Source organism: Myotis davidii, unplaced genomic scaffold (assembly GCF_000327345.1).
Source record: "Myotis davidii unplaced genomic scaffold, ASM32734v1 scaffold199, whole genome shotgun sequence".
NCBI classification, from domain to species: domain Eukaryota; kingdom Metazoa; phylum Chordata; class Mammalia; order Chiroptera; family Vespertilionidae; genus Myotis; species Myotis davidii.
Window position 1 is genome coordinate 3,737,162 of NW_006290680.1, and position 27,310 is coordinate 3,764,471.

A 27,310-nucleotide genomic window follows, 5' to 3' on the forward strand; every position below is an offset into this window, starting at 1 on the left:
GAGCACACGAGTACAGGCATTTCCGCAGGAGGGGTGCTCAGAAGTCTAATTGCTGAATGAAAAGGCACATGATTTCCACACACGGACAGGTGCCACCCAATGTCCTTCGGGAAGCCTTTCCCGTTCAACACCCACTGCCCTATGCCCCAGGCGGTGGGTGAGAGGGGATGGCTCTCTAGCCACCAGTGATGCTGGGCTGTATACACAGGCTGCCTCCCCTGCTGCTGCCAGGAGCTCTGAACACATGGCCCAAATTGGGATAGAAGATGGATTTTGATAAGAGAGGTTAAATAACAGGTTTTTCCATTTCACCTTACAGGAATGGGATGGGGGTGGGGGTGCTGGGCCTTCAGCCAATAGAGGACCAAGAGTTGTCAGGAGGCTTACAAAGCTTGCTATTTCTGGCATTTTTTTCTCTTTCTCTGCTGATTATGCAGCAGAATTGCACAGAGGCTGTCGTGGGCGCGTTCTCTCACTGTCTGGGCTTCTGTGGAATGAGACTCGGGCTCCTTCTCCTTGCAAGACACTGGTGCATGCAGGTGTGTTTCAGCAGAAGGTAATCAGGGGTGCCTGCCATCGCCTGGGGTGGAGGTGGTCAGATCGTCGCTGTGGGATGAAGAGATAGACGATGCCTGGGTGGGAACAGGCAGAGGGCCCTGGACTGGTGCTTGTCACATTGTAGAATGGAGATGTTTTAGAAGGTCCAGGAGGCCTGAAGCTGGCTCTGGACAGCAGGGCATTGGTGGCCAGGGCATCCTAGGTGCCTGGGGTGCTCAGAAAGCATTTGGTGGTTCAGTCATTCATTCACTCACTCATTCAGCATACCTTGCAGTGGGCCTGGCCAAGTGTGGGTAGGGACTGCAGCCCACTCCAAAGCAATGCTGGGGATAGCATGTGAGTAGGAGCCCAGAAAATACCTGGGGTGAGGCGTGGGAAGGACCCTTCAAGGAAGGCGGGGTGAGGAGTAGCTGGGGACGTCACCAGGAATGAAGTTCGAACTGCCTCTTCCATTGGATTTTGGAATTTGTGGAATCAATAAAAGTTCCTCCCCACATTTGGTGAGTGCCACCTTTTTCTTTTGTCCATTAAGGATATTGAAAAATAACCAGTTGAGGGCACCTGTTGCCATTTTTGTGGGAGAAAGGACAGCAAAAAATGAGGAAGGACATCATCACAGATTTGAGGACAAGCACATCTACACATAATAGGTGACAGATTTTGAATGCAGGAACCTAACATGAATGCCATTTTCCAGTCGTCCCCAGCTAGAGATTGTCTTTGTGATGGGAGTTGTCTGAGTTGGGGGCGGGGCTTGTCGCAGTGGACAGGGCTGCACCCAGCGCAGCAGGAGCCTGACCCCTTCTGGTGCTGATTTCCCACAGCCCTTGTTGAAAGTCTGCGTCATGCACGTGCGTCCCAGAAATGGAAATGACGCAGTCAGGCCTGGAAAACCCCGGGCAAACCAAGAGAGACCAAGAAATGGGCTGCTGTGTCCCCTGGGTGATCTCCACTTTCTCCACACGGGGTCTAAGAGCAAAGACCACAGGCCTCCAGGTCTGCTGTGAGGCTAGGAGCCAGCCAGCCTGTTGAGTGCCCACTGTGTACCAGGGTCTGGGTTAGGTTTCAAATCCCCACTGGGCCCCAAATACAATTAATGACAGAGCGCAAGCTTCTTGAGCTTCGCAAGACTTACTCTCATCCATAAAATGGGAACATCGATACCTACTTCCCTCTGTTAGGATGATTATGTGTGTATATGCTTGTATGTGCACACATACACACAGCCTAACACTTTGCCTACTAAGTAGGACCTCCGTAAATGTGCATGAATGAATGAATGAATGACCCAGAACATCCAGCTGTGCTCAGGAAGAGGATTGCATGGCTCACACTGTGTGTGTGTGTGTGTGTGTGTGTCCTGGGGAGCTTTCCTCTTGTGCTTATAGCCAGAGACCCTGTGTTCTGCTTTTTTTCTCAGGGAGCGCGACTGTAAGGCGACAGACAGTATGCTTCCCGGCCCTGGCTGATAGGACTTTCTCTGGTGACTTTCATGGGCTCTTGACTGGGAGAGGGATTAACAGGGACTCACTGGCTGTCTTGGAACAGAACTGACTCTCATTTCGGACACTTTCTGAGCAGCGTACTGAGTACTAGTCACCAGCGTTGCGTTGCTGGGTCTCGGGAGAACAGCCAGTCACAGAACCAGTGCCTGCTCAGAGCCCGGGGCTGGCCGGGGAGCACGGCCTTGCAGGGAGGTGATTTTGGGAGGGAGGGTGGCTGGAGTGTCCCCCCTCACACCCCAGGCATGGTGAACAGAAGCCGAACCCATGTTTAAGACTTGGCTCTGAGCCCTGGCCCTGCCCTTGCTTGCTGTGGGACCTTGCAGGTCGCCTCACCTCTCTGAGCTGGGGTTTCCTTGCCTACAGAACGGCGGACTGTTGGGTGGATTAAATGGGATAAGATCTAGGAAGCACATTGCTGCTGCTTAGTAAATAATGATGTGCTCCCCTCCTGGTGAGGGGACCCGGGAGCCTGTGAGAGGGGCCCAGGTGTCTGCCGGCACAAGGTCTTGCACACAGGGGGCACCCACTGAATATTTATGGAAAGAATGAAGGTGCCCAGGGAGTGGGAGGCCGGGGCTATATATGTGTGTCCTGCTATGTAACTGCTCTGTGATCTTGGGTAAGTTCTTTGCCTTCTTTTGGTCTCTGATTCTCTCAGAAAAGTAATTCAGGCTGTCCCCACCAACCCCGACTGTTCTACTCCATGCTGGAAACCAGGGCTGTGGTGGCACCTGCCGGGGACGGTGAGCGTCATGTTTGAAATTCATTTCCTTCCTCGGTCAGTGGCATCCGTGAGGACTCCACTCCCTGCTGCCTTGTGCATTCACAAACCCTACTATTCAGTAATTAATGAAATTGGGAGCCCCAGGAGGCAGCTCTGCCACAGCAGCCGGCAGCCCCAATGGCCTCAGCAGGACCCCAGGGCGGCCCGGGTGGCCCCATCTCTCTCTGTTCAGTCTGGCAAATGTTCCCGTGTGTGGACAATCGCATACGAAGCCCTGGCATATCATGGACCGGGAGTGGCTTCCAGCTTCTGCCAGACCCTGGAGGCCATTTCCCAGGGAGGGCATGGGGTCTCCTCCCGCTGTGTGTTGGGCTGAGCCCGGGAGTGGGATCAGGTGGGCCTGGATCGGCGGGCTTCGCTCTCTTGATTTCTGGCTCTGAGGTAGGCGATGCACTCACTCACCTTCTCTGGGGCTTACCCCCTGTGCAGAACAGTGGAGCCACAGGAGCAGCAGCCCCTCAAGGGTCAGGGAGTCATATGGAAAGGCAGCTTTGATTTGCGTGTCCTCACCCAAGAGGGTTCATGTGAAGGAGACAGTGGCTTTAAGAGGTCCTTGTCTTCACTCACACCCCTCCCCCGGACATGCCCTCCATCATCATGCCCATTTGGTGAGCACCAGGACTGTCCACTCCTTGGCTTAAGGCATCCTTGACTCCCCTCTCTGTCCCACTCCCTGCAGGTGCCTCATTCCCTGCTGGCTCCACCTTCAGGGCACAACCATTTTCTCCGCCCTTCACCTGGGAGCCTCCCCCAGGCTTCCATGCTCCACCTTCCCCCGTGGAATCTCCTCGCCTCACAGCAGCCAGTGGTGTCTCTGTGAACCCCGCCCCACCTTATAGCCTTGGATTGGACATCCCATGTGGCCTGCGGGATCTGCTTGGATACCCTCTATCTGCCCACCTGGGGCACAGGTCTCATTTCAGTGTCTGAAGTCAGCAAGCTGCTTCCTCCCTGCCAGGCAGAACCACTGCCCTGCTGCTTCCGAAAGCCCCCTTCCCACTGATCAAGCTGTCATGCTTCTCGATTTTGTATATGCAGCCCCTTGGTCTAGAAGCAGGGTTTCCTCCATCCCTCAAACTCCTGCTTATTCTTGTAGACAGAGCGTGGCATCGCTGCTTCCCCGAAGCCTTCTCTGATTGCCTCCGTCCCACCTCTAACCGTCTGGGCCAGGGACCCTTTCCTGTGCCCACCCGTCAAGTCCTCCCCAGCAGTCCTGAGATGCCCTTGAGGGGCACACCCGCGATGATGCGTCTCTATCCTCCCGCCTCTGGAAGCCTGGATAGCACAGGATCGTTGCTTGGGAACATTAATTTGGGCAGAAAGTGCAGAGATCCTTGCAGATTAAGTGCCTTCAGACCTAGACAGACTGGATTATAATCCTCAGCCTGTGGTCTGATTTGGCTGTGTGATCTCGGACAAGCCACCTGACCCTTCTGAGCTCGGAGGGCCGTGAGGGGTGACAAGATGACACCGACAGCCAGCGCCTTCTTCTTTCCCACTTGCCGGACAGTAAATGTCCCCGAAGACACTTAGGACATTTGCTCTGAGCGGAGCAAACCCAAAGAGGGGCCAAGCCCAGTGGCCCCCAGTACTGTCCACAGCAGAGCCCTGCATAGAACCCCCAACAGGAGCAAAAATAGCAGCCGTGGGGCAACCAGAGATGCAGAAGCCACAGGAAGAAGCCGCAGGCCGAGCGGATGTCAGCTGCTCCGAGGCCCCGCTGAGGTTCCTCCGATGTGTGTGCGGAGCTTTGCAGCCTCACCCCTGCCCGCGCTGGCTCCTCTGACCACAGCATCAGATAAGGGCTCGGAAAAAGTGCTGGCTTCCTTTCTCTGGGGAGGGGTAATCGAGTGCCATCTGTGGGGTACGCGCCATCCCCTGTTGCCTCCCTGCCTTCTCCTCCCCTCGCTCCTGGCTTGTTCTGCCCACCCTGCTGCTCTCCCCTGGCACACTCCCACCCTAGGGCCTGTGCACGGGCCGCTTCTCCCCCGCATACCTGCCTGGCCCACTCTCTCACCTCCTCCTAGTCTTTGCTCAACTGTCACTTTCTTAATGAGGACTGCTTCGACCACCTGTTTAACGTGCAGGTCCTCCATCCCAGCACTTGGGCTCATCTCACCTGTTTCCTGTAGTTCTTAGAACCTTCTACCTTGCGGTGCAAGTGACTTCTTGACCATGCTTTTTGTTTGCTTTCTGTCTCCAATGCAAGAGGGAAGCTCCAGGGATCTCTAGTCAGTGCTGTATCCAGGGGCCTGGAACAGTGCCTGGCACCAAGCAAATGCTCAGTAAATCTTCCTTTAGGATACGGAGGCATGAGTGAAGGGGGAAGAGCCAGCCCAGCAAAAGGGGGTCAGGCTGGGTTTGTGTGGATGCTTATTTCATGTGCACATATACACATGGGCACACGTACACACCCACATACATGCCCTCAGCCACTTTCGGAGCCTCTGTGTGTTCAGGACAGGGCTGCCTGGGACTGATGGTCACTGAGTGTTTGTAGGAAGGAAGAGGAGACTGACAGCAACGCCAGTGTACAGGAGACCTGTGCTCCAGGCCCAGCGCCTTGGCACGTCCAGGCATGGTTCAGCTGGCAGGAGAGTAGCGCTCCTGTGGGAGGTGGAGAGGGCTGGGGCTGGAGACATCAGCAGGGCCTGGGCACCAAGGGGGAAATGTGGGCCTTCATCCTGACAGCAGGGCCTCCGAAGGGTCTTGAGCAGGGGAGTGACTTATGGATGACAGGATGGACTTCTCCTGGTGTGTGACTCGGTACAAAAACCCAGGCCTTGTTCTTCCACCCTCTGAGCATCAACTCCATGCCAAGAACCTCTTGGCAGTGCTTTCACAAGGTTTTGTGTGTTTTTTTAAAATTGATTTCAGAGAGGAAAGGAGAGGGAGAGAGAGAGAGAAACATCAATGATGAGAGAATCATTGATTGGCTGCCTCCTGCACACCCCCTACTGGGGATCCAGCCCACAACCCAGGCATGTGCCCTTGACCGGAATTGAACCCGGGATCCTTCAGTCTGCAAGCTGATGCTCTATCCACTGAGCCAAACCGGCTAGGGCCACAAGGTTTCTTATGAGCCCATTACATAGATGAGAAAACTGAGACTCACAGAATGGAGTCTCACAGAATCCATCCTTCGTGTGGCAGCCTGAGTCATCTTCTGCTTGTTTGTTGCCTTCCTCCCCCAGTGGACTCTGAGACCTGTGGGGGCTGGGGCCGTGTCTGTGGAGGATGCAGGGAGCTCTCGGCCTGTGAGGATGGCCATATGCTCCTGGACTTGTATGAGCAGACAAGTGCCTGAAGAGGAGCAGACTGATTCCTGTTACACCTGCTCTTGATTTAGTCCTAGCGCAGCCCATAGTCTCCATAATGTGAAAACTCTGCCTGACATTTTAGCAGCCTGAGGGTCCACACGTACATGTGGAAAGAGATCAGATCTGGGTTTGAATCCCAGCTCAGCCACCTAATAGACAAAAGACCTTGGGCAGTTTCCTTTACCTTTCTTAGCCTCAGTTTCCTCATCTGTAAAATGGGGATATAGAAGGATGGTCTCCCAACATGTGTGCCCAGTGCTTGATTCAGCTCTAAATACCCTCATCTGAAATCCAAAGTCTGAGTTCTGACTAATGGTCTGTGGATCTGTGTGCTGCCACTGGGGACCCTCGTGGGGGCACGGGGCAGAGCCAAAAACCTCATTTCCTCTGTTTCTCGGCAACCAGTGTCTTCTTAGTCACCTGGGGTTAAGTTGGGTTTTGTTGGCTCAGGAGCAGAGGTTAAAGCTTGGGCAGAATGAGCCCAGGTGTGCAAGCAGTTCTGGTTTGATTTAAAAGGCAAAATTTTTTTTATGAATCATCAGAAAAAGAAATCAGAAGGAAGTGTGTGACCAAGGAGAGGAAATTAGGGTTTGCAAGCTGCATGAGTCACCCCTCTTCTGACTCCTGGGGATCCCTTGCTCTTGGCACTTTTCATTCATCTCAGACTCGGGGTTCTGCATTTGGAAAACACACTGGGGCCTGTCGTGGTTTTGATCTGGCTCCCTTTCTAGCCGATGTAGATTTCTCTTTCTGAACCACTGACACGCTGTTGTAATCCTCATTGCTTTATCGGATGTGTCTTCCCTGCCCAGGCTCTCCTCGGGGTCCTGCTTCCTGGTCCCAGCCTGGTCACAGCAACTTCTGCCTGGTTCCCTAGACAGGCTCCAGTCTCGCCCTCACCAACCCATCCTTCATCCCGGAGCCAGAGGCCAGTTTCTAAAATGCAGCTCCCCAGTGTGGCCCTGAGTGCTCCCAGGATAAGGTCCTGTTTGCCTTTGCATCTCAGCTCTCACTGCCTTCCACTCCGATGAATGAGCCCCCCTCTCCAGTTCTCCGCCTTGGCAGATGCTGTTCCCACTGCCCTCTCCCTTCCATTTGGTGCTTTCTGCCCTCACCTGGCTAATTCAGTTCAGCCAGCAGGTAGATTTGCTCAGAAGCCACCCACCTTCTCTGAGCAGGGTATGGGCTCCCATGTACTCTGGTCCCCAGTATACTTATTTCAGTCCTGTTCCCCTCACTACACCACAGCTTCAGGAGGACAAAGACGGTGTCCCTTCCATCACTGCTACCCTCCCCAGGACTCAGAACAGAAGGCTGTTTTTTGTTTTTTTTTAAAATATATTTTATTGATTTTTTACAGAGAGGAAAGGAAAGGGATAGAGAGTTAGAAACATCGATGAGAGAGAAACATCGATCAGCTGCCTCCTGCACACTCCCCACTGGGGGTGTGCCCACAACCAAGGTACAACCAAGGTACATGCCCTTGACTGGAATCGAACCTGGGACCCTTGAGTCTGCAGACCGACGCTCAATCCACTGAGCCAAACTGGTCAGGGCCAGAAGGCTGTTTTAAGCAAGACGGAGTGGGCAGTCCTGCTTGATGGGCTTTGTGGTGCGGGGGTGCCTCCTGAGGCAGTGGGCAGGGGTCTTGGGTCCATGTGTACCCTGCTCTCTGCCTGGGGTGGGGGATGGGGGATGGACTAGAGGGGGTGGCCACCATATTGCTTCCCAATACTCTAGGAACTGTTTTCCCTGATGGCGGAGGTGGGAAGCATCCATTTCACTATGATATCTGTGTTTATGTGCAGTCCCCCCTTTGTCATCGAACCAAGCGTATATTTTGTCCTGTGTGTGTGTTTCTGGGTAGATTGCCTCCTGTGTGGCTTTCCTGCTTATGTCGTGTCTTTGTGTCCTTCGGCATCTTGCTGTCTCTTTAATTTGACGGAGCCATTTCTGCATCGTATATATTAACTGTCTCCTAGTTGGTGCTATTTTCTTAGTCTGATGTCCTTTCCCGTTTGGCTTTATTACGCTCCCTTCTCCAGAAGATATTAATGCGTGTGTATTTGAATCTGTCAATCTCCCTTCCTCCGTGATTGCTTCGAGGGCTGAGGAAGCTATCCCGCCGCCGCACATCTGATAAACATTCTGTTCTGTTTTCTGATATTTCCCTAAAACATGACTTTTTATATTTAACCCTTTAATCTGTTCCGAGTACATTTCGGTGGGCGGCTTGCAGCGGGTATCTGGCTCAGTGTTCCTGAGTGGGAACAAGCTAACCCTGTTGGCCCCATCCTGTTTATTAAATAATTGGTCTTTGTCTCCTTGTTGTCCAAAGGAGAGACAACATAGGCTGGTGGTGTGAGTGTGTGAGCTCGCACAGTTAAGATCGTGGCTTTGCCTGCTCTGGCTGCGATCCTTGAGCACGTTGCTTCAATTAGGCTTCTCTTCCCTATTAAACGGATCATAATGCCGCCCTCATAGGCTTGTTGCGAAGACTGAGTGAAATATGGGGTGTGCAGCTCGGCACATGGAAATGGGCACATAGTGAGCGCCCTCCTGAACCGTGGTGTGTTTCCATACAGGGCGTCTAATCCTGCCCTTTCTTCTGTTCCATTGACTTAAAGTTCTCCGTCCACGTCACTGCCACCCGGCTTTAACGATTGAATTGTTGCTTCACAGAACATTTTATTACTCTCTGGCCAAACTAGGTGCCCAGCGAGACTCTTCTTTTAGAAACATTGCTTCGGACGCTCACCTTTTTCTTTTCTTTTCAGTGAATGTTGATTCCCAATCCACTCTGCACGGCAGCCCCACTTCAGTGATTTCTAGACAGCCCTCCCCCCAGCATACACCCCACTTTTGTCATCCTCCCAGCTGCCTCACCTTTGCTCACTCTGGTCCCTCTGCCTGAGCGGGGTACATCAGCTGCTTTCACCTGGCCTATCGCCACCTGGTGCCCTGCACCCCCGGTGTCATCAGTGCTAATGCCTCTGCTCCCCGTGGACCCCAAGCTTCCCTGGAGATCTGTTCTGTGCCCCTGGTCCCTTCAGAGACTGGCAGGTGGCTGGGCACATCGTAGGTGGTCAGTCGGGGCTTGGCGTAGGCAGGGATGCTCCCCACATCCTTGAGCTAAATCCGGCTTCTTCTGGACACACGGCTTGGGGACCTGGTAATGTGGTGGCTATAACCCTTGGCATGCTATTGCCAGTCACTGTGGGCCGTCTACCAGCCCTGGCCTCAGTTTCCCCAATGGGATCATGGGAAGGTCTCTGAGTCCCTATGGTTTATCTTACACTTGGTGGCTTGGTAGTAAAGATGAAGTAGAAGAACTCATTGGCATCTAATGTGCCTTGAAGCAAGTTTTGCTCTCTCTCTGTTTTCTGGAGAGAAAAGGTCAGTTAGTACAGAGCCCCCCCACCCCACCCCACTGCCCTCCTGGCTCCTGTGGTGCAGGGTTGCTAAGGAGAGCCCAGGCCTGGGGCAGGGAAGTTTGACAGTCAAGAGCAGAGGGCAGCTGGGGTGAACGGAGGGCCCTGCCTTTCTAGGACACCTCAGTGTGCCCACGCACTGCCAGGCGGTATGGACACCCCCACCAGGGCCATTCCCTTCTTACAGGAGAGGAGTCTGAGCATCAGAGAGGTGGGACCCCTGCCACCCCACACAGCGGCTGTAGGTGCGGAGTCGGGCGTGAACCCGGGTCCACGGGCTTCCAGGACTGGGCTGCCCCAGTGTCCTCTAGGCTCCCAGGTCCAAGGCAGATTTTAACACAGCACTTAAATACACAGCCGCAGTGTTTACAAATATCATTTCCTGTGTTATCTGGTACTGGCAGAAGGAAGTGAACGTGGTACTTTGTCTGCGTTAGGTTTTGGGGTTAGATGCAAAAGTGCCAAGTTCAGATGACCTAGAAAACCTTTCTAGGTCAAATTACACTTTCAAAAGGTTTTTTTTTTTCTCCCTTCTTTTTTTAACCGCCCCACGATTGAACGCTGTCGTTGACATATTTCCCTTCCAACAATACAAGCCCTTTGTGGCATGATTGCGGCTTGTTTTGTAGCGCTGGGGAGAAAATATCTTCCAGATCATCTGCCTCTCACTGTCCCAGCCACACTTATTGTCTTTGGCAAGGATCTGTTTTGGGACTTATTCCCAACTGCTCAGATGATAGATAATTGTCTGGCACAAATACTGGCAGCGCCGGGTGACCTGAGGCTTTGGGCCGCTGACCGCTGACCACAGCTCAGCCTCTGGGGAGGAGGCTGCAAGTGGACAGCTCTGTGTCTTTGTGAGGCGGCAGGGCAAGACCGCAGGAGAGGCACAGCCTCATCCTTAGAGCCTGGGCTCGAATCCTGGCTCCGTCCAGTTCCTGACTCCATCCAGTTCCAGTTCCTGGGTTTGAATCCTGACTCCATCCAGTTCTTGACTCCATCCAGTTCCAGTTCCTGGGTTTGAATCCTGACTCCATCCAGTTCCTGACTCCATCCAGTTCCAGTTCCTGGGTTTGAATCCTGACTCCATCCACTTACGAGCTGTGTGACCTTGGGCAAGCCACTTAACCTTGTGTGTCCTCAGTTTCCTCTTCTGTATAATGGGAGCCTTAGGAGTGTACCTTGCCTCATAGGGTTGTTGTGTGGATTACATGAGCTGATTTTTGTAAATCAGTTAAAAGAGCGCCTGGCTCTTGATAAGCGCTATGTAAATGTTGTCCAAACGAGAATAGATGATCATCGCTGTAGGGGATGCTGTCGTGGGTCACCCAGATCTCTACCTGACTGAGATGCTCATTTGCCAGCTGTTGACAATGTTGGCTGTGCCTGGCTCACAGCTAAGCTCTCTCTGGGTATTGCCTTTGGTAGAAGGAGGGGGCCTTATGCAAGGTTATCAGTCACCTTCTGCCAGGGCGGCCTGGATCCAATGACTGCCCACTGGGAATGCAATGGCTCGGCTTCCTGCCTCAGTTTGGGACATCTCTGCAGAGCAGTCCCAGCTCCAGGCTCAGTGAAGGCTGAGGCTTCTAATGTGAGCTTCTCACAGCTCAGCTTGTCCCTCTGCCCTGTCCTCCTCACTGTCCTGCAGGCTTCCCAGTGAACTTCCTGCCTCATCGCAGCGTGTTTCCCGGGACCCTTCCCTACAACCACAGGTGACCACAGATGCCGAATGGGTCTTTTTAAAAATATATATATATTTTTTGATTTCAGAGAGGAAGGGAGAGGAAGAGAGAGGTGGAAATATCAGTGATGAAAGAGAATCATTGATCGGCTGCCTCCTGCACACCCCCTATTGGGATCAAGTCTGCAACCTAGGCATGTGCCCTTGACTGGAATCGAATCCGTGACCCTTCATTCCGCAGATCAATGCTCCATCCACTGAGCCAAACCAGCTAAGGCTGAATGGATCTTGATATCCATGTAAAAGACAGATTCCTTTCCCTTGCTTGTACTTCCAGAAGCTCTTTGGGGAGTAGCCTTAGGGTTCTGCACGGTCCCTGTGCCCCATCTTTGGGGTTGTGCCATTTATGCATGATAGACGTGCCCTGGCTAGCTCTCTGGGCTCTGGAGGGGCCTGGCTGGACGTCTGAAGGCAAGTTGTGGAGCTCTCACTGTTCAGATGGGAAGAGGAAGGTATAGCTCTAAACTTATCGAACTGCCCAGGGGTTGAGAGCCTTGTCCATTCAACCCGTTCACACACAAATGAAACTGAGGCCAGAGAGAGGAAGAAGGCCTTGTTCAAGGCCACACAGTGAACAAGTGCCTCTCTCCAGCTTTGGGGGGATGGTCCTTTGGGGAAATAGTGCAGTGGGGTGGTCTCAGGAGTGGACATGGGGCAGCTGGTTACGGTGTTTTGGTCCAGCCAATGTTTTCGTAGATGGTCCCCAGCAGAGGGGTGTCAGCAGTGGTTTCCTGGCGGGGGCAGCATGGGAGTGAGCGGAACTGCAGGGAAAAGAAAGAGAAGGGAGGTGCAGGTGGAGTACAGAGCTGTGGAGGCCTGGACGTGTGGGGGCTTGTGATCCATGCAACGATCCCAAGACATCTCAGAGAGGCAGAGCAGGGGCGGGTGGAAGAGGCACGGAGGCCAGCCTGGACGGTCAGGTTGGCAGGGGGCAGGCTCCCCAGCGCATTGAGTGCTACAGTAAAGAATTGGGACTTTTCCTCAGGCGGGGAGTTGGGGCTTGAAGGAGAGGGACCAGGGCAGAGCCCAAAGGGGCCTCCTCTGTCGTGATCCCCACTGGCCCCTCACTGCCTGATCAAGTCTGTGCTCACCGAATAGTTGTGGAATGAATGAATGACTGAATGGGAATGGAAGATTGTTCTGAGGAATGATGGCTTCAGCTGCAGGGGAGGAGTGGGCAAGTGGGAGCAGGGAAAAGCCCTAAGGCATTGAAGAAGCCAGCTCCAGTGGGAATGGGTTTGTGGATCAGAGCTGGGAGTGCGGGTGCTATCCTCTCTCCTCCCCACCTCAGAGAGGCCCATTGGCACCAGCTTAGGCAAGACTTGACACACTGGGGGTGCAGGTGGGACTCGCTGAGAAGACACACACATTGGCATCTCCTGCAGCAGAAGCCGGGTGGCGCAGGGTCATTAAAGTCATGAACCAAATCTGAAGGGGTCCTGGCCCTGCCCTTGGATGGCCTCATCCACCACGCCCTGACCCACTTTGCAGGCCCAGCTCCTGCCAGCGCAGGCAGCCCCGTTGGAACCGTTCCCCCTCAGAGCGACCAAATGAAAATGTTTGTTGAAAACAACATGTGCATAATTAAAGCTTAATGAGCACTTGTCTGTTTGGAATGTGCAATTAGATTTATAATCGGGGATGGGAGTGAGCTCCAAATGGCTTTAAATGGAACTGAGAGAGAGGATAATTTTTGCCATAAATCTGCGGTAATGTGGACAGTAGGTAGAGACACAGGCATGCCAGGCGGCCATGCTGTGCCCACTGGGCAGTCCTGCCATCCGGCCGTCTTGGCGGCTGCAGCTGGATAATGGCCTTTGCGGTGTGTCTGCTCTGGGTCGGGGCTGGAGCTCTGGTCCTCAGTCTGTGAGCTCTGTGATCAGGGCTGACTGTGGGGAGATGAGAGGTTGGTGCCAAGTCCAGCTGCTCTGGTCCCAGGGGGACTTGGCCAGGTGAGGAAGCCGGCATCATCACCATGTCACCCCTGCGCTGGGTTGTGGCTCCCTATTTTGTTCTCTGCTGTGTCCCAGCACTTAGAACTCAATGAGCATTTGTTGACTGAGTGAATGCCTTGTACCAGACTCTTGCCTGAAACAAGTCCCTCTCCCTCTGTGGGCTTCAGTTTCCACATGTCTATCAGGTGATTTGGATTCAGCTATTGCTGATGTGGACACTTCTCTCTCCAAGGTTCTGGGTGTGGAGCAGAGGGTGGCTGGGACGGCATCTAGATCAGTTCCGTCTAGTAGAAATATAATGCAAATGGCATATGGACCTTACAATGCTCTCATAGCCACATTAAAAAAAGGACAAAGAAATAGGTGAAATTCATTTTAATAATATATTTTAGTTAACCTCATATATCCCAAACCTTATCATTTCAGCATATATTCAATAGAAATGTGCTGATGCGGTATTTTGCAGTCTTTTTAGCACTTTTGGTGTAATAAGTCTCTGAGACCAATGTTTATATTACGCTTACACACGTCTCGGTTTGGACTGGCCACGTTCTGAGTGCCCAGCAGCCACATGTGTCTGGTGGCCACCATCCCAGACAGCGCAGGTCTAGAAGGAGCATGATGTGGTTGGAGCCAGGTGGGAGGGCTCTGCTTGCTCCTCCGTAATCTGGGGACAGTGACTCCCACATCCTGGAGGAGCTTCCTGGTAGCCCTCTGCCACCAGAGCTGTAGTGATCAGTGGCGTTTACTCTCACTCTCTCAGTGTTTTTTCTTGACTAAAGCAAGTGGCACCATTCACGAAGGCCATTCTCAGCAATGGGGAGGGGCCCTGCAGTGGCCACATGCTGGGCTTGCTCAGGAGGCATGCTCCCAGCGCCTCTGGCAGGCTCTCCCCCTCACAGATATACAGAGCCCCCGGCCCAGAGTGGTGAGGTCACCAGCTTGCAAATGGTGGGAGTGAGAAGCCAGTGTGGGCTATTGAGGGGCTGCAGACTCAGCTCGGGCATGTTCTCTGGCTGTGTGGCCTTGGGCAGATGCCTAACTTCTCTGGGCCTCCGTCATCACACTGGATTATATTTCTCAACAGGCAGACTAAGAAAGTGTGTTATGTCTGACAAAGCAGGACCAGCAATAAAGAGAAAACTTCTTTTTTGGGGGGAAAGACATTGATACTTGATTTTTCAGGAAGAAAGCATGAAGTCATCATCATGGGGAAAATCAGGCTTCAGTTGGACTCTCTTATGAAGATTTTAATTTATGAATTTTATTTCAAATTATATATGGCGGCTAGAGGCATCAGAAGTCTATTCCATGCTTAGAACCTTAAAAGTTTGCATGAAGCCCCACACAGTTTCTTCATCTACTGAAGAGAGGCAATTATAGCACCCTGATAGGGTCGTTGTGAGGATTAAATAATAACATATGTAATAGCTAATAATTATTAAGTGCTTCTCTGTACCAGGCAATGTTCTAAGCACTTTCTGTATATTAATGTATTTAGACTAAATGGTAGTTATACCCATTTTCTAGATGAGGAAACTGAGACACAGTAGCTTAGCTAAAAAGTCTCACAGCTTGAAAAGCCAGGGATTTAACCCCAGGCAGCCTGGCAGCACAGCCCATGTTTGTAACCACTGTGCTATCATCCTTCCCCGGGTGCTAGTGGCCTGGGGTTAAGCACACAGGGCCTGGTCCGGGTTTGAGCCTGGGGCTCCATCCCTGTCCCATTCCATCTGTGCAGCGCCTCTCTGTCCCCCTCCCCCAACGTCCTCTGGTCTTGATGTGTATCTCTGCGAGATTTCCACCTAAAACCGCACTCTCGGCAGGGCCCGGCGTGCAGCTGCACATTCGCTGCCTCTCTCTTTTGAACCGCGTCTTATCTGTGCAGAATGAGTGTTCTCATGGCCCCTTGTGGGGGCTGGAGGGAGCAGTGTATGCGGCTTTGATTGCTTCCTCTGTCGATCTTGGTGAGGCTCATCTCTCCGCGTCTGTGACTGGCTGGGCTGAGGCTGTGCATCCTTGGTCTTTGATCTGTGTGTCTGTGCAGAGGGGAGGGGCAGCAGCTTCTACAGAACAACTGCTGCTTTCATACTTGGGGTCAAGGCCAGGTTCATAGCAGACGGTGTGACTTTGGGCAAGTTCCCCCACCACCCTGAGCATCACCTTGCTCGTCTCTACAATGGGATGGGCATGCAACCTTGGGGTCTGGGAGGGCTCCAACGAGACAGCCAGTCACAGCTCTGGGCTGAGGTCTGGTATACAGTAGGTGCTCACATCAGCCTTGGGTATCATGTTCCCTGCTCTTCACCTGGCCAACTCCTGGGTGTCCTCCAAGCTTCATCATGGAGCTTCTAAGCCACCTTTGTTGGATGCCTCTCCTGAAAGGCCCTCCTCCCTGCTTCCACTCCCTTGCGATAGCCTCATCCTGCCATAGTCAGAGGTTTGCCATCACTCGATATCTGAAACAAGATGCTGAATTCATTGCTGCTTTGCAAAGCTAGTCCCTCCAAATCAAGCAAGAGATGATCTTTGCAGCATTTGGGGAAGCAGAGGGTCCTGGGATGGGAGACTTCCAGAAGCAGGAGGCCTGAGACCGGCTGACCCCCAGGTGTGGACACGTAGCTATCGAAGTAAGACTGTTAGTGATCACTGACCAATGGGAATGGGCTTCACACAGGTTTTGTAGTTACTCGTTCTAGTATGGGGACTATGGGCAAAGACTGGCTTGTCTTCCCTTCTCAGACTTGAAGATTTCATTCTCCCAAGCTGCTTCAGAGGACTGGAGGCTGCTCACGGGCAGGGGCTGCGTCATCACCCTGACAGTATGCCTGGGGCCAGTCCAGTGTTGGCACATAGTAAGCAGTCGCTAGATATAGTCAACGAACAATGGCAGTCGTCCCCTCTGTAACCTCACACTCCCTTTCCTTTTTTTGCTTTTCAGTGCCTGAGACAAACTTTATTTATTGTAAATCCCCAGTGGTTGGGAGCATGTGACTAAGTGCATTGTAGGTACTTAGTACCTGATACAACAAGGGAACCAACTGATTTCATATTGTTCAGGGCTTAGACCAGGACCCAGGGTGGGAGTGAATGAGGGGAGGACATGGGAGGGACGGCGTCAAGGTGAAAGAGCTGACCTTGAACAGGAGGTAGACACTCTGCCTTTTCAGTCTAAAGGAAAAGAGGTCAGGGTGGGTGTGATATATTGTGGGGAAGGGCAGAGAGTTGGGGGAGGGGGTATTGGATGGGCTCAGTGACATAGGAGACGCGGTCCTCTGCTAGACTGAGGGAATGCGGCTGATGAGGGGATGAGAGTTGAGCACATAATAACAATAATAGGTAACATTTATTAAGCACCTGTCAAAAGTAATTGCCATTATTAAGCATTATGTTATAGATATTAACACTTATCTAATATCCGATAACAGATATAAAAAACTTTATGAGGCAGGAATTAATAACTGCCATCAGTACCATGTTACAGGCGAGGAAACTAAGGCAAAGAGATGGTCACACACAGCTAATAAGTCGTGGAACCAATCCGTACTCTGATTCGGCCGTCACTGGTGCTGCCCAGTATATCACACTAGGCCAGGGAGTTGAATTAAGTCCAAAGCTGACTTGGGATGGAAGCTTTAAGGTTGGGCCCAAGAATATGGGTTTATAGAAACTAGCAAGACTGTTAAGGTTGGAGCGCATTGCCAGAAAAGAAAAAAACAGACCTAAAAAGAGTTGGATTTCAGTGGGTTGAGGAAAGAAGGAGTAGAGTGCTCCAGGCTGATGATGGGACAACCTAAAGGCAGGGGTGCTGGAGGTTCCTGCGACACTGGGGATGCTGTAGGAACTGAGACTCAGGGCCAGTTGTCATGGAGCTTCCTGGATGCCAGGGTTCATGATGTGGACCACTGAAGGGTTTTGATCTGAGCAGTGGAGTGATTGCCAAAAGATCCCTAGTGATAGCCAGGGTGGAAGATGGATTGGGTGTTGAGGGGGCCGGGGGGGGCGGCGAGAAGCTGAGCAGAAATCTTCTGCAGGTGATTGAATCAGGAGGATGTAGGATGGAAGGGCTCTAGAGTCACCCTGTGGCACTGTGTGGAAGGTGACCCCGTCTCTTATGATGGCGGAGCACTGGAAAATGAGCAGGCCTACACATATGTCATGAGTTCAGTGTTGGGTGTGTTGAATTTAGGATGCTCATGGACCAAATGGGGTAGATGTCCAGGGGAAACTGTATCTTGGAATCTGGAATGAACTTAACTAAAGATGAACATTTGAGTCAGTGACATGTCATAGCCCAGAGAAACCATGACATTGTCCAGGGAAAGCATGAATAGAGTGAGGAGGAAATATCAGACCTACTTATCTACCCACGATTCATCCCACCCACCCATTCAACCCATTTCATTCGCCCAGGCATCCCAGACATCTACCCAGGCAGCCCACACACACATCCCAACCATCTATTTGTTTATCTCACCCACCATCTCAATCTTCTTCCCATCCACTTATTTCTTCATATTCACCCAGCCAGTCCATTTCATCCACTAGCCACCCGTTAATCCCTCTAATCCCAACTAGCCACACATCCCAACCACCCTTCTGCCTATCTATCCATTATTCCACTTACCCATCTCATCCTCTGATTCCTTCTACCCAGCTGTGGTGTCACCTCTTTATCCACCTACTGGCCCATCATTCCCATTCAGTCCCCAAAACATTCATCTTCCCCTCCCACCCATCTGTCCATTCATCCATCCAACCACCCATATACCTACTGACCATGCATTCACTCATTTTATCAATTCTTGTTATTTCCTGCCTTATGGCAACCACCAGCCACATGTGACTTTTGAGCACTGTGGCTACTAGGATATTTAAAACTGCACATGTGGCTTGAGTTGTATTTCTATTTACAGTGATTTATACCATCCACCACCCATCCATCTATTTATCCATCCATCCTCCCTTCCTTCCATCTATTCATCCACCCACTTACCATATTTGTTCATCCCACAGATATTTAATTTATACCTATTAGGAATAAGTGGCTCTATAGGCCATAAGGATGAGGAGACTGAGGCTTCCAGCAGTTAAGAAGCTTGCCAGATGTGGCTCAGGTAGAGCCAGCATCATTTGACTAAAATCAGGGCTTTTCGCCTTTCACCTTGGCTGCCTGTTTGCTCAGTTTCCATAAAGATTAAAAAAAAAGGATCTAGATTGGGTGGGGGCTGTTGGAATAGGGGCCCAGGAGCCGCTCTGGCCAGGGGGACTACACAGTGTGGGGAGAGAAAGCCCCCTTAGAAGCCTCTGTGAACTGGGTCCCTGGTGGCTGTCATGAAAGGGTTATCCCACATTCGATGTTTGCAAAAATGTGGGTTCTTTCAGATTCCAAAACTCATTTCCATGACAAAACTCTTGGGAAGAGAAGATGAAGGCCTGGCTTTTGCAGAACAATCTTCCAGCTGTAATGAGGACTGAGGATGGCGATGGGAAAAGGAATTATAATTAGAATATGAAATGGGGAAAATTAATCTATTCCAGTCAGTGCTAAGAGGATGGTTCTGGCGCTTCATGGAAATTCTTAGACTGATCTGTCCCTCTACATTTTTCTTTTCACGTTGTAAAGCATACAGAGGGCTGTGTGGTGTGAAAAGGGGTTTTTGACGGAGGGACTGATGAGTTGTGAGCTATGCACAGACTGTAAGTCCATGGGCATCTTTGCTTTGTATGTCTCTACCTGCTCAAGCCATACGTGTTTGGGTGCACATCCATGTGAGTTCTATTTACACGGCTGCACATGGTGTATTTACACACACCTGGGCCTCCCCTCTTCCCATGTGTGCATGCTGTGTATTGTGTACTCTGGCCTGTAAATGGTCTCTGATATGTGCACACTCATGCTTATGCTGTGGACACACCTGTTCGTGTTGGTTTGTGTAACCCATGGATGTGGTACATGTGTGACTAAGTGCTGTGTTGAGCGCTGTGTTCTGTGTGACATGGGCCCCCACTGGTTTGTGGTGCATATGCGGTCACCATGCTTGGGCACACTGTATACGTTGTATACCTTTGTGGTCACACACACACTGAGCGTTCACTGTGTGGTGGTTGTGGATGTGGTGTTCCCATCATGCCTGTGCACACAGAGAAGGAGGTGGCCCTGCTGTGAGCACAGAGGCTGGCTTAGTGATATCTCCCTGTGACCTGTAAGTTCTTTCTTTCAGAAAGGACCCTTCAGGGGGAAGGCTGAGGGGTAAGCCAGGCCTTAGTGCCCGGGACACAAGCCCTGGGAAAACTGGGAGCCCTTGGGGTCCCCCCCTCTCCTTTCTTCCCCCTTTCTACCCTAGGCAGAGGTGGACAGAGAAAGGATGTCCCCCCATCTCAGGGCTCTGCTCATGGCTGCTCAGTAGCCAGGTCCCAAGCCCAGTGTGCTCCCAGCACCCATGCCAGGCACCAGGGTAACCAAATGGAGGCTGACCCAGCCCCTGCCTTGAGAATTGCCACCAACTCCTCAGGTGCCCCTTAAAAGCAGGAAGCAGGCCTGACTCCCACATGTGGAGGAGATGTGTGAGTGAGTAAGTCCACTGGAGGCAGGCTCTGGTCATGTCAGGGGACCCACTGCTTGACCACCTTCCTACCCCCAGCACACACATCAAAATCCAGGGTCCCTCTTGCTCCCATCCCCAGTGCCATTCCCCGCTGCTCACTGCAGACAAGTCCTCCCTCCCAAACCACTAACACATCCTCCTCACACACCTAGCATGTGCCAGGGCCGAGCTGATCATCGGTTATGCAGTGCGAGTGCAGCAAAGCCTGGTCCCTGCTGCCAAGCAGCTCCCAGCCCGGAGAGCGAGCCGAAGAGGCAAACAGACCCTCGGAAGTCCAGCCTCTCCCCACCTGCACCATCGGGCAACTGCTTATCGTCTCAACCCGTTTCCTCAGCAGGGAAGATAGCGCCTGCTGCTTTAGGTTGTTGCAGGTTTGAATGAGACCTTTGACGGAGAGTATTTTCGGTGGTGGGTACACTCAGCACTTGTTGAGTGCCTGCTGTGTGCATCGAGGGAGAAAGCACGCAGGGCCCCTCCTTTCATGGTGGCCCCGTCCCGGCCAGCATTTAACAGATGGGCCACACACAGGCCTTTGGGGTAATAGTTCCCTCTTCTTCTTCAATACAGATGCCCATGTTTTTAACCCATACAGCACTGTTTGATTCCTATTGCTTTATCAAATGTTTCAAGTACCTGGTTAAACTTCATCTCCCTCCATTTCCATTCTTTCTTTTAGAACATACCTATAAATTATATGTGGTTTTTAAAAAAAGTTTCACTTTTATCAAAGTAATAGATGGCCCAAGTGACACCCAGGAGCTTTTGTTGAAAGCTCCCTGCTCATTTCACAGTCCCATTTCTCATGCCAGCCTGTGGCGGGTGCTGGGACTTGGAGATGACCAGAACACTGTGCCAACCTCGATGTTGCTCCCACACGGGCAGAAGACAGACGTGCAGACAATCTATGTTGTAAGTCAGAGGAGGTGACGGCATGGGAGACCTCCTGGAGGAGGTGATCTCTGAGCAGGGCCTTGAAGCGTGAGCTCTATGTCCAGTGTGTAGATGGAGCTATGCATTTGGAGTCACTGCCCAGATCCTAGGCATGACATGGCCTTTTCTTTAGCTAATTCAGCAGCCACGGAAGGATTTCTGCCTGTCCCTGTGCTGGGAAGGCATTTGGGTGTAACCACTAATTCCACTGCCTTTGATGGGAAGACTGCGCTGGTAAAGATAATGTGTTCCATCCATCTATCCATCCACCCACCCACCCATCCATAAGCATTTATTATCTCCTGTGTGCCAGGCACTATTTTAGGTGCCCGGGAGCCTCCACTTTAGTATGTGTGTGAGGGTCCAGCTATAAGCAGTGAACGTGGTAAATTATGGAGATGCTAGAAGATAAAGGGGGCTATGGAGCAAAGAACAGGGAGGAGCAGGGCGGGAAGGGGACCTGGGGCTGGTGGTGGTGGTGGTGGAGCCTGGCTGTGAGGAAAGCTGCTCTGACTGAAGTGGGTCTGGATGGACTGACATCTTGTGCCTGATGGTGGGAGTGTGGACCTTCACAGCCTCCATGAGAGCTGCTTGGCAATGTCTATCAATGTTACAAAGGTACACACAGCTGGACCCAGCGATGACACAGACGAAGCGATGGGCGCACAAAACTATTCATAGAAACAACTCAATTGCCCTGTGCCCAACCAGTTCCGTGTATATGTTGCGTCCATCCCGTGGGGTACTAAGTACCAGAAGACAGAATTCTGTGCTGATATAAAAAACTTCCCAGCCTAGCTAGCACGGCTCTGTGATTGAGTGCCGACCTATGAACCAGGAGGTTGCTGGTTTGATTTCTAGTCAGGGCACATGCCTGGGTTGTGGGCTTGATCCCCAGTGGGGGGCATGCAGGAGGCAGCCAATCAATGAGTCTCTCTGATCATTGATGTTTCTATCTCTCTATCCTCGCCCTTCCTCTCTCTCTAAAAAAATCAATAAAAACATATTCCAAAAATAAAAATTAGCCCTAGCTGGTTTGGCCCCGTGGACAGAGCGTCGGCCTGCAGAGTGAAGGGTCCCAGGTTGTATTCCAGTCAAGGGCACATGCCCAGATTGTGGGCTCCGGGCACATGCCTGGGTTGTGGGCTTGATCCCCAGTGGGGGGCATGCAGGAGGCAGCCAATCAATGAGTCTCTCTGATCATTGATGTTTCTATCTCTCTATCCTCGCCCTTCCTCTCTCTCTAAAAAAATCAATAAAAACATATTCCAAAAATAAAAATAAGGCTTCCCAGATGTGTTGCTAGGAGAAACATAAGGTGTAAAACAGTGTGTATAATATGCTGTTATGTGTGTGAAAGAAACGACTATGAAATGTATACATGCAGGCCATCTCTGGAAGGATATAAAGGAAGCTGATAGATGCAGCGACTACCCCTGGAGAGAGGCAACGGATGGCTGGGAGATAGGGTGGGAAGAGATTTTTCACTCTGTTGCTTTTTGTACTTTGGGAATTTTGAACCATGTGCCTATCACCTAAGGCAGTGGTCGGCAAACTCATTAGTCAACAGAGCCAAATATCAACAGTACAACGATTGAAATCTTCTGAGAGCCAAATTTTTAAAACTTAAACTATATAGGTAGGTACATTGTTATTAACTTAATTCAGGTACTCCTAAGGCTTAGGAAGAGCCACACTCAGGGGGCCAAAGAGCCGCATGTGGCTTGCGAGCTGCAGTTTGCCAACCATGGACCTAAGGAATAAAATGAAATTTCCAATGAAAATGGCCAGCTGCTGTTGGTGCCCCACCCAGACACTTCACTAGCTAGCACAGCCATCCCCCACCTGTCGTGAGCTCTGGCAGCAAATGGCTCACAGCTGGCACAGTTCTCTGGCGAGCTGTCCTTGGCCACACAGGGGCTGCCCTACTCAGAAGGCTGTGCCTCCACCTGTCTGCTAGGGGCAGCCCACAGCCAGTGGAGCTACAAAAGGCCAGCCTCTCGCTTCATGCTGGGACTAACTGGATGGTGCAATTCATGGGCAGAGCTCCCCATGGGATCAGGCTGCAGCAAGCCTCCAGCGGAGACCACATCCTTTGCTTAGCTCCTTGCACTGCCCTGTCCTACCTCCCTCCTTCCCTGTACGGGTATTCCTAACGGGTACTTCTCCCAAACCACATGCATTTGAATTTTTGACTCAGGCTCTACTTCTAGGGAACATGGTCCAAGTCACCTGTCTTAAGGGAAGGCAACTACCTGGAATTGAACCAGGTGCTCTGCTGGTGTCAGTGCAACATCCCATGAAGAGGGGACTCTCATTATCCCCGTTCAATGAATGAGGAACCTCAGAAGTTCTGTCACCAGCTTAAGGTGACACATCAGGGAAAAGGGCAGCCAGTGGCCCCAGAGCCCAGGCTTCTCCCACTGCACCTGCTCCCTCTGCACAGAACTCTTCCTGAATCCAGACTTGGCAGCTGCTCAGAACATAGGACTGTAGTTCCTCTACATGGTTCCCACCACGGTCCTCACTGCCTGCAGCCAGCGGTGGCCTAAGGGGCAAATGTGAGGGGGCAGAGCAACTTAGGATGGTAAGACCTGGAGGGCACATCTGGGGCAGGCTGTCATGCCACCAAAGCTCTGGAGACCCCAGCCTCCCTCCATCATGTGGAATTCCAACTCTCGCTGGTAGCCTGCGGTCATTTTGGCCAAGAGAGAGATTTACATACTTCCAGAGATGGGGAGCTCAGTATCAGGCAAGGCAGGCTGCCACCTCTGTGGACAAGGTATAAAGGGCAGAAAGGTTCTCTTCGCTTCGTCCTACGTGTGATGAATGATGCTCACCCTCAGGGAGCTGGGCTGCTGCTCCACCCTGGAGGGATCCCTGCTGACAGGGACGCCTGGGCTCCATCTTTGCTCCTCCCCCCTCCGAGCATCCAGTCCCCTGGCCTCCTCTGGCTTCTCCTGGGCCTTCCTGAGAACATTCTATTCAGAGCTGCTTCTCTCTCTGTGTTCCAGTTCGATGGTGACAGTGCCTACGTGGGGATGAGTGACGGAAACCCAGAGCTTCTATCAACCAGCCAGGTGGGTGCGCCGCCCTTTCTGAGTTGGGTGGGAGGTGCCTAGCCTTGGGCTGGCTGGAGCCAAGCTGCCCTGGGGTGGGAGGGGTACAGAGTGGAGGCACAGCCCACCACTGTCCTCTTTCAGAATAATTAAGAATGTCAGTTGAATCCCCTTAAAAGGGATGATAAACCAGGACTATAGTGTTTTCTGTCAATCACCTACCATTACTAAAAATAGGATAAAACTCAAAATGTGTTGTCCATATTCCCCATGCACAGAGGGGGAATTTCAGCAGCACTGAATAGAGATGTCACATGTTCCCTGGTGCTGCCGGACCCTTGCCACCACAGAGCACCCCTGGGGGCATACGTTGGCGTGGAGGCGTACACCTCATGCAAAGGCATGTGGGTTTCTCCTGCTGGAATTTGATTTCCCACTGAAAGCCTGGTCTCTGATGATGAAGGCGTTTTTCAGCTGGGAGCATCCTCATACACTCTGATGCCGGGAGTTTCCTCACCGCAGGCTGGGACTCCGGGAGGGTCCTCGCAGCAGGCTGTCTTGAGGAGGAGTAGACATTATTAACCCCGTTTTATAGATCAAGCAACTGAGGCTCAAGGATGTTTACTGACTCATCCTGGGAGCAGTCCAGCTGGCATTTGAACCTGCATAGCTGGGACTCAGAGCTGCACACATTACCTTGCTGTGTATGTGGAGAGCTCCAGTCCCACCTCAAGGCTGCCACCAACTTGTTTCAGCCTAAATGTCATTCTTTAGAGAGCTCTTGGTGACCCCAGAATCCCAATTAGGTCCCCTCTGCATGATTCTCTCTCATGGTACCATTTCCTTTTAACTCACGACATCTGCCACCATGTGTGGTCGTCTGCTTACTTGTGTGATGACTTGGTTAACATCTGATTTCCACTCCAGACTGTGTCCTCCAAGAGGGCAGGATCTGGTCTCTCTTTTTCACAGTTGTGTCCTCCATTGCAGCACAAAGCCTGGCATATAGAAGGCACTCAAGAAAGATTTGCGTAATGAGTGGATGTGGCTCCTTCTTTTCTCTGACTTGAATTTTCCTAACAGTGGAATGAGGTGGTTGGACTCACAAGGGTCTTTCCAAGTCTCCTGAGTCATCACTCAGAGGGTCTTCTTAACTTAGAACTTTGTAAAGAAGACACCAGAATTCCCTGAGATTGACTAAGTCCACCTGGTGGCAGGAGCCAACCTTGTTGTGAATAGATTTGGTGATTATAATATAGACTTCTTTTTTAAAAAAATATATTTTATTGATTTTTTACAGAGAGGAAGGAAGAGGGATAGAGAGCCAGAAACATCAATGAGAGAGAAACATTGATCAGTTGCCTCCTGCACACCCCCCACTGGGGATGTGCCCGCAATCAAGGCACATGCCCTTGACTGGAATCGAACCTGGGACCTTTCAGTCTGCAGGCCGACGCTCTATCCACTGAGCCAAACCGGTTACAGCTATAATATAGACTTCTTATAGTGTATCAGTTAGCTTTTGCTGCATAACAAGCACCCCAACATTTAGTTTCTTAAAACAGTAAATATTTACCTACTTCATAATTTCATGAGTTGGCAGTTTTGCTGGGTTCAGCCAGGTGGCTCTTCTGGTCATGGCTAGGATCATTTAAGTGACAGCAGGAAGCTGCCAGGTCAGCTGTAAGCTGATTAGTCTGAGGGACTCACTTCTACTCAGATGGTCTTTTGTCCTCCGGCAGGCTAGCCTGAGGTTGTTCATGCAGTGGGAGAAGAGTTCCCAGAGCAGGAAGAGCAGAAACTGCAGGATCTCTTGAAGTCTAGGCGTAGAGTGGGCACATGACTACCTCCAGTGCATTCGATTGGTCAAAGCAAGTCACAGGGCCAGTCTAAATTCAAGGAATGGGGAAATAGACTCCACCTGTTAATGGGAGGTGCTGCAAAGTATTGTGGTCTTTTCACAAACTAGCACATGGGAAACCTGTGGCATGTTATTCATGCCGTTTTGCTGAGGAATAATGGACTCTCTGGGACCTACAGCTCCCAGTGGCTTGGTTGGGCTCCACTGGCCTCTAGTTCTTAATGGCAAAAATACTGTATATTTCTTTCGAGTGTTTTCCTTGGAGTGCTTGCTTGAACTCACACACGACATTTGCACACAAACATGCAATCACCGTGTGTTGCCTCATCCACTGCAGGAAATGTGTTCTCCCAGCTACTGAAGGATTGACATAAACATGTGGCAAAATGAAAGTCTTGTAGCCAATAGAGGATTCAGAGGATAAACACTCTAAATGGCATAAAATGCAGTTTATAAATACAGTTAAGTACAATGTTTACCCATTTAGCAAATGTTTATTGGGCAGCTATTATGTGCAAAGCTCTGGACATAAGCTGGAAGCCATTTCTGGGAGATGTTTGCTTCTAGAACATCCATTTTCATCATGTTGAAAACCTGCTCTTCCTGAAACCCCATCTTCTTTATTTAGAAACTGCAGCTGAGACAGAGGTTCTGACAGGATATACATCAGCCAACTGTATCCTCCTCTAAAAACTTTCAAACCAGCTCTTTTGGGCTTGAAGTTTCTTTTGCAAATTCATGCTCCATTGTTTGGCTTTTGCAAGTCTCCACAAAATTCCTGCAGAGCAGCTTTAGCGTTTACATATGATCACTTTTCCCTCCTCCCCGGAGCTGGCATTTCTTTTGTGCCAGACTTGCCTGGGTGGTCTGAGACCTGCTGCTGTTCACAGGCATGGTTTCTGGCCCATCCGCTCTTCGGAGGGGGGAGGGCCTGGTAGAGATCAGCTCTTCCCCAGTTGGGAGCAGAGCCGGCAGGAGTTACAGGGGTTCCTAGCTCCTGGTTGTGTGACCTGGGAGGCGTAGAAAGAGGAGAGGAACTGGCCTGGGACCCCAGCAGGCCGCACTCAAATCCCAGCTCTTCCACAGCCCAGCCAGGAGCCCTCACGTAAGTTATGCCAGCTTCCTGTCCAATGGGAAGAGCCACACCCACCCCGAGGCTGTTGTGAGAGGTCCATGAGGTGTGTGTTGTGAATTCTGTTGTGCCTCCCTGGTTCCCTTCACCAGGCCAGTGCAGCTCTTCGCAGCTGCCCCCCTCTCTGGAGAATTGGTCTCTGCCGAATGGGAGCCATGAGCCAAGGGGCCGTGGGGAGACCTGGCCCCTTGTCTCAAGGGGAGACCAACTCCATAGCTCTCCCAGAACGTCCTCGCTCAGCTCCTCCCTGCCCCATACTGCTTCTCTCCCTTCCTTTCTTCTGAGTCACTTCTCAGTAAGTCACTGTCTCAGCAATTCCCATCTCAGGTTCAGCGTCAAGGGAATCTAACTACGCCAATATGTAAAGTACCTGTGTTCCATAAAACTAGTGAGGACTTCTTTTTTGCATTTTATTTTATTGTTTAA

General features: G+C 51.5%; 1 protein-coding gene across 1 annotated transcript in view; it reads left to right on the forward strand.

The window, feature by feature from the left end:
- Positions 1-431: 431 nt before the first annotated feature.
- The window catches only part of TOX2 (TOX high mobility group box family member 2), a 96,943-nt gene continuing 70,064 nt past the window's right edge, over positions 432-27,310 (forward strand). Inside the window, 3 exon segments of the mRNA XM_006763764.2 lie at positions 432-531; positions 534-556; positions 23,847-23,912. Of these exon segments, the coding sequence (XP_006763827.1) occupies positions 432-531; positions 534-556; positions 23,847-23,912 (189 nt within the window).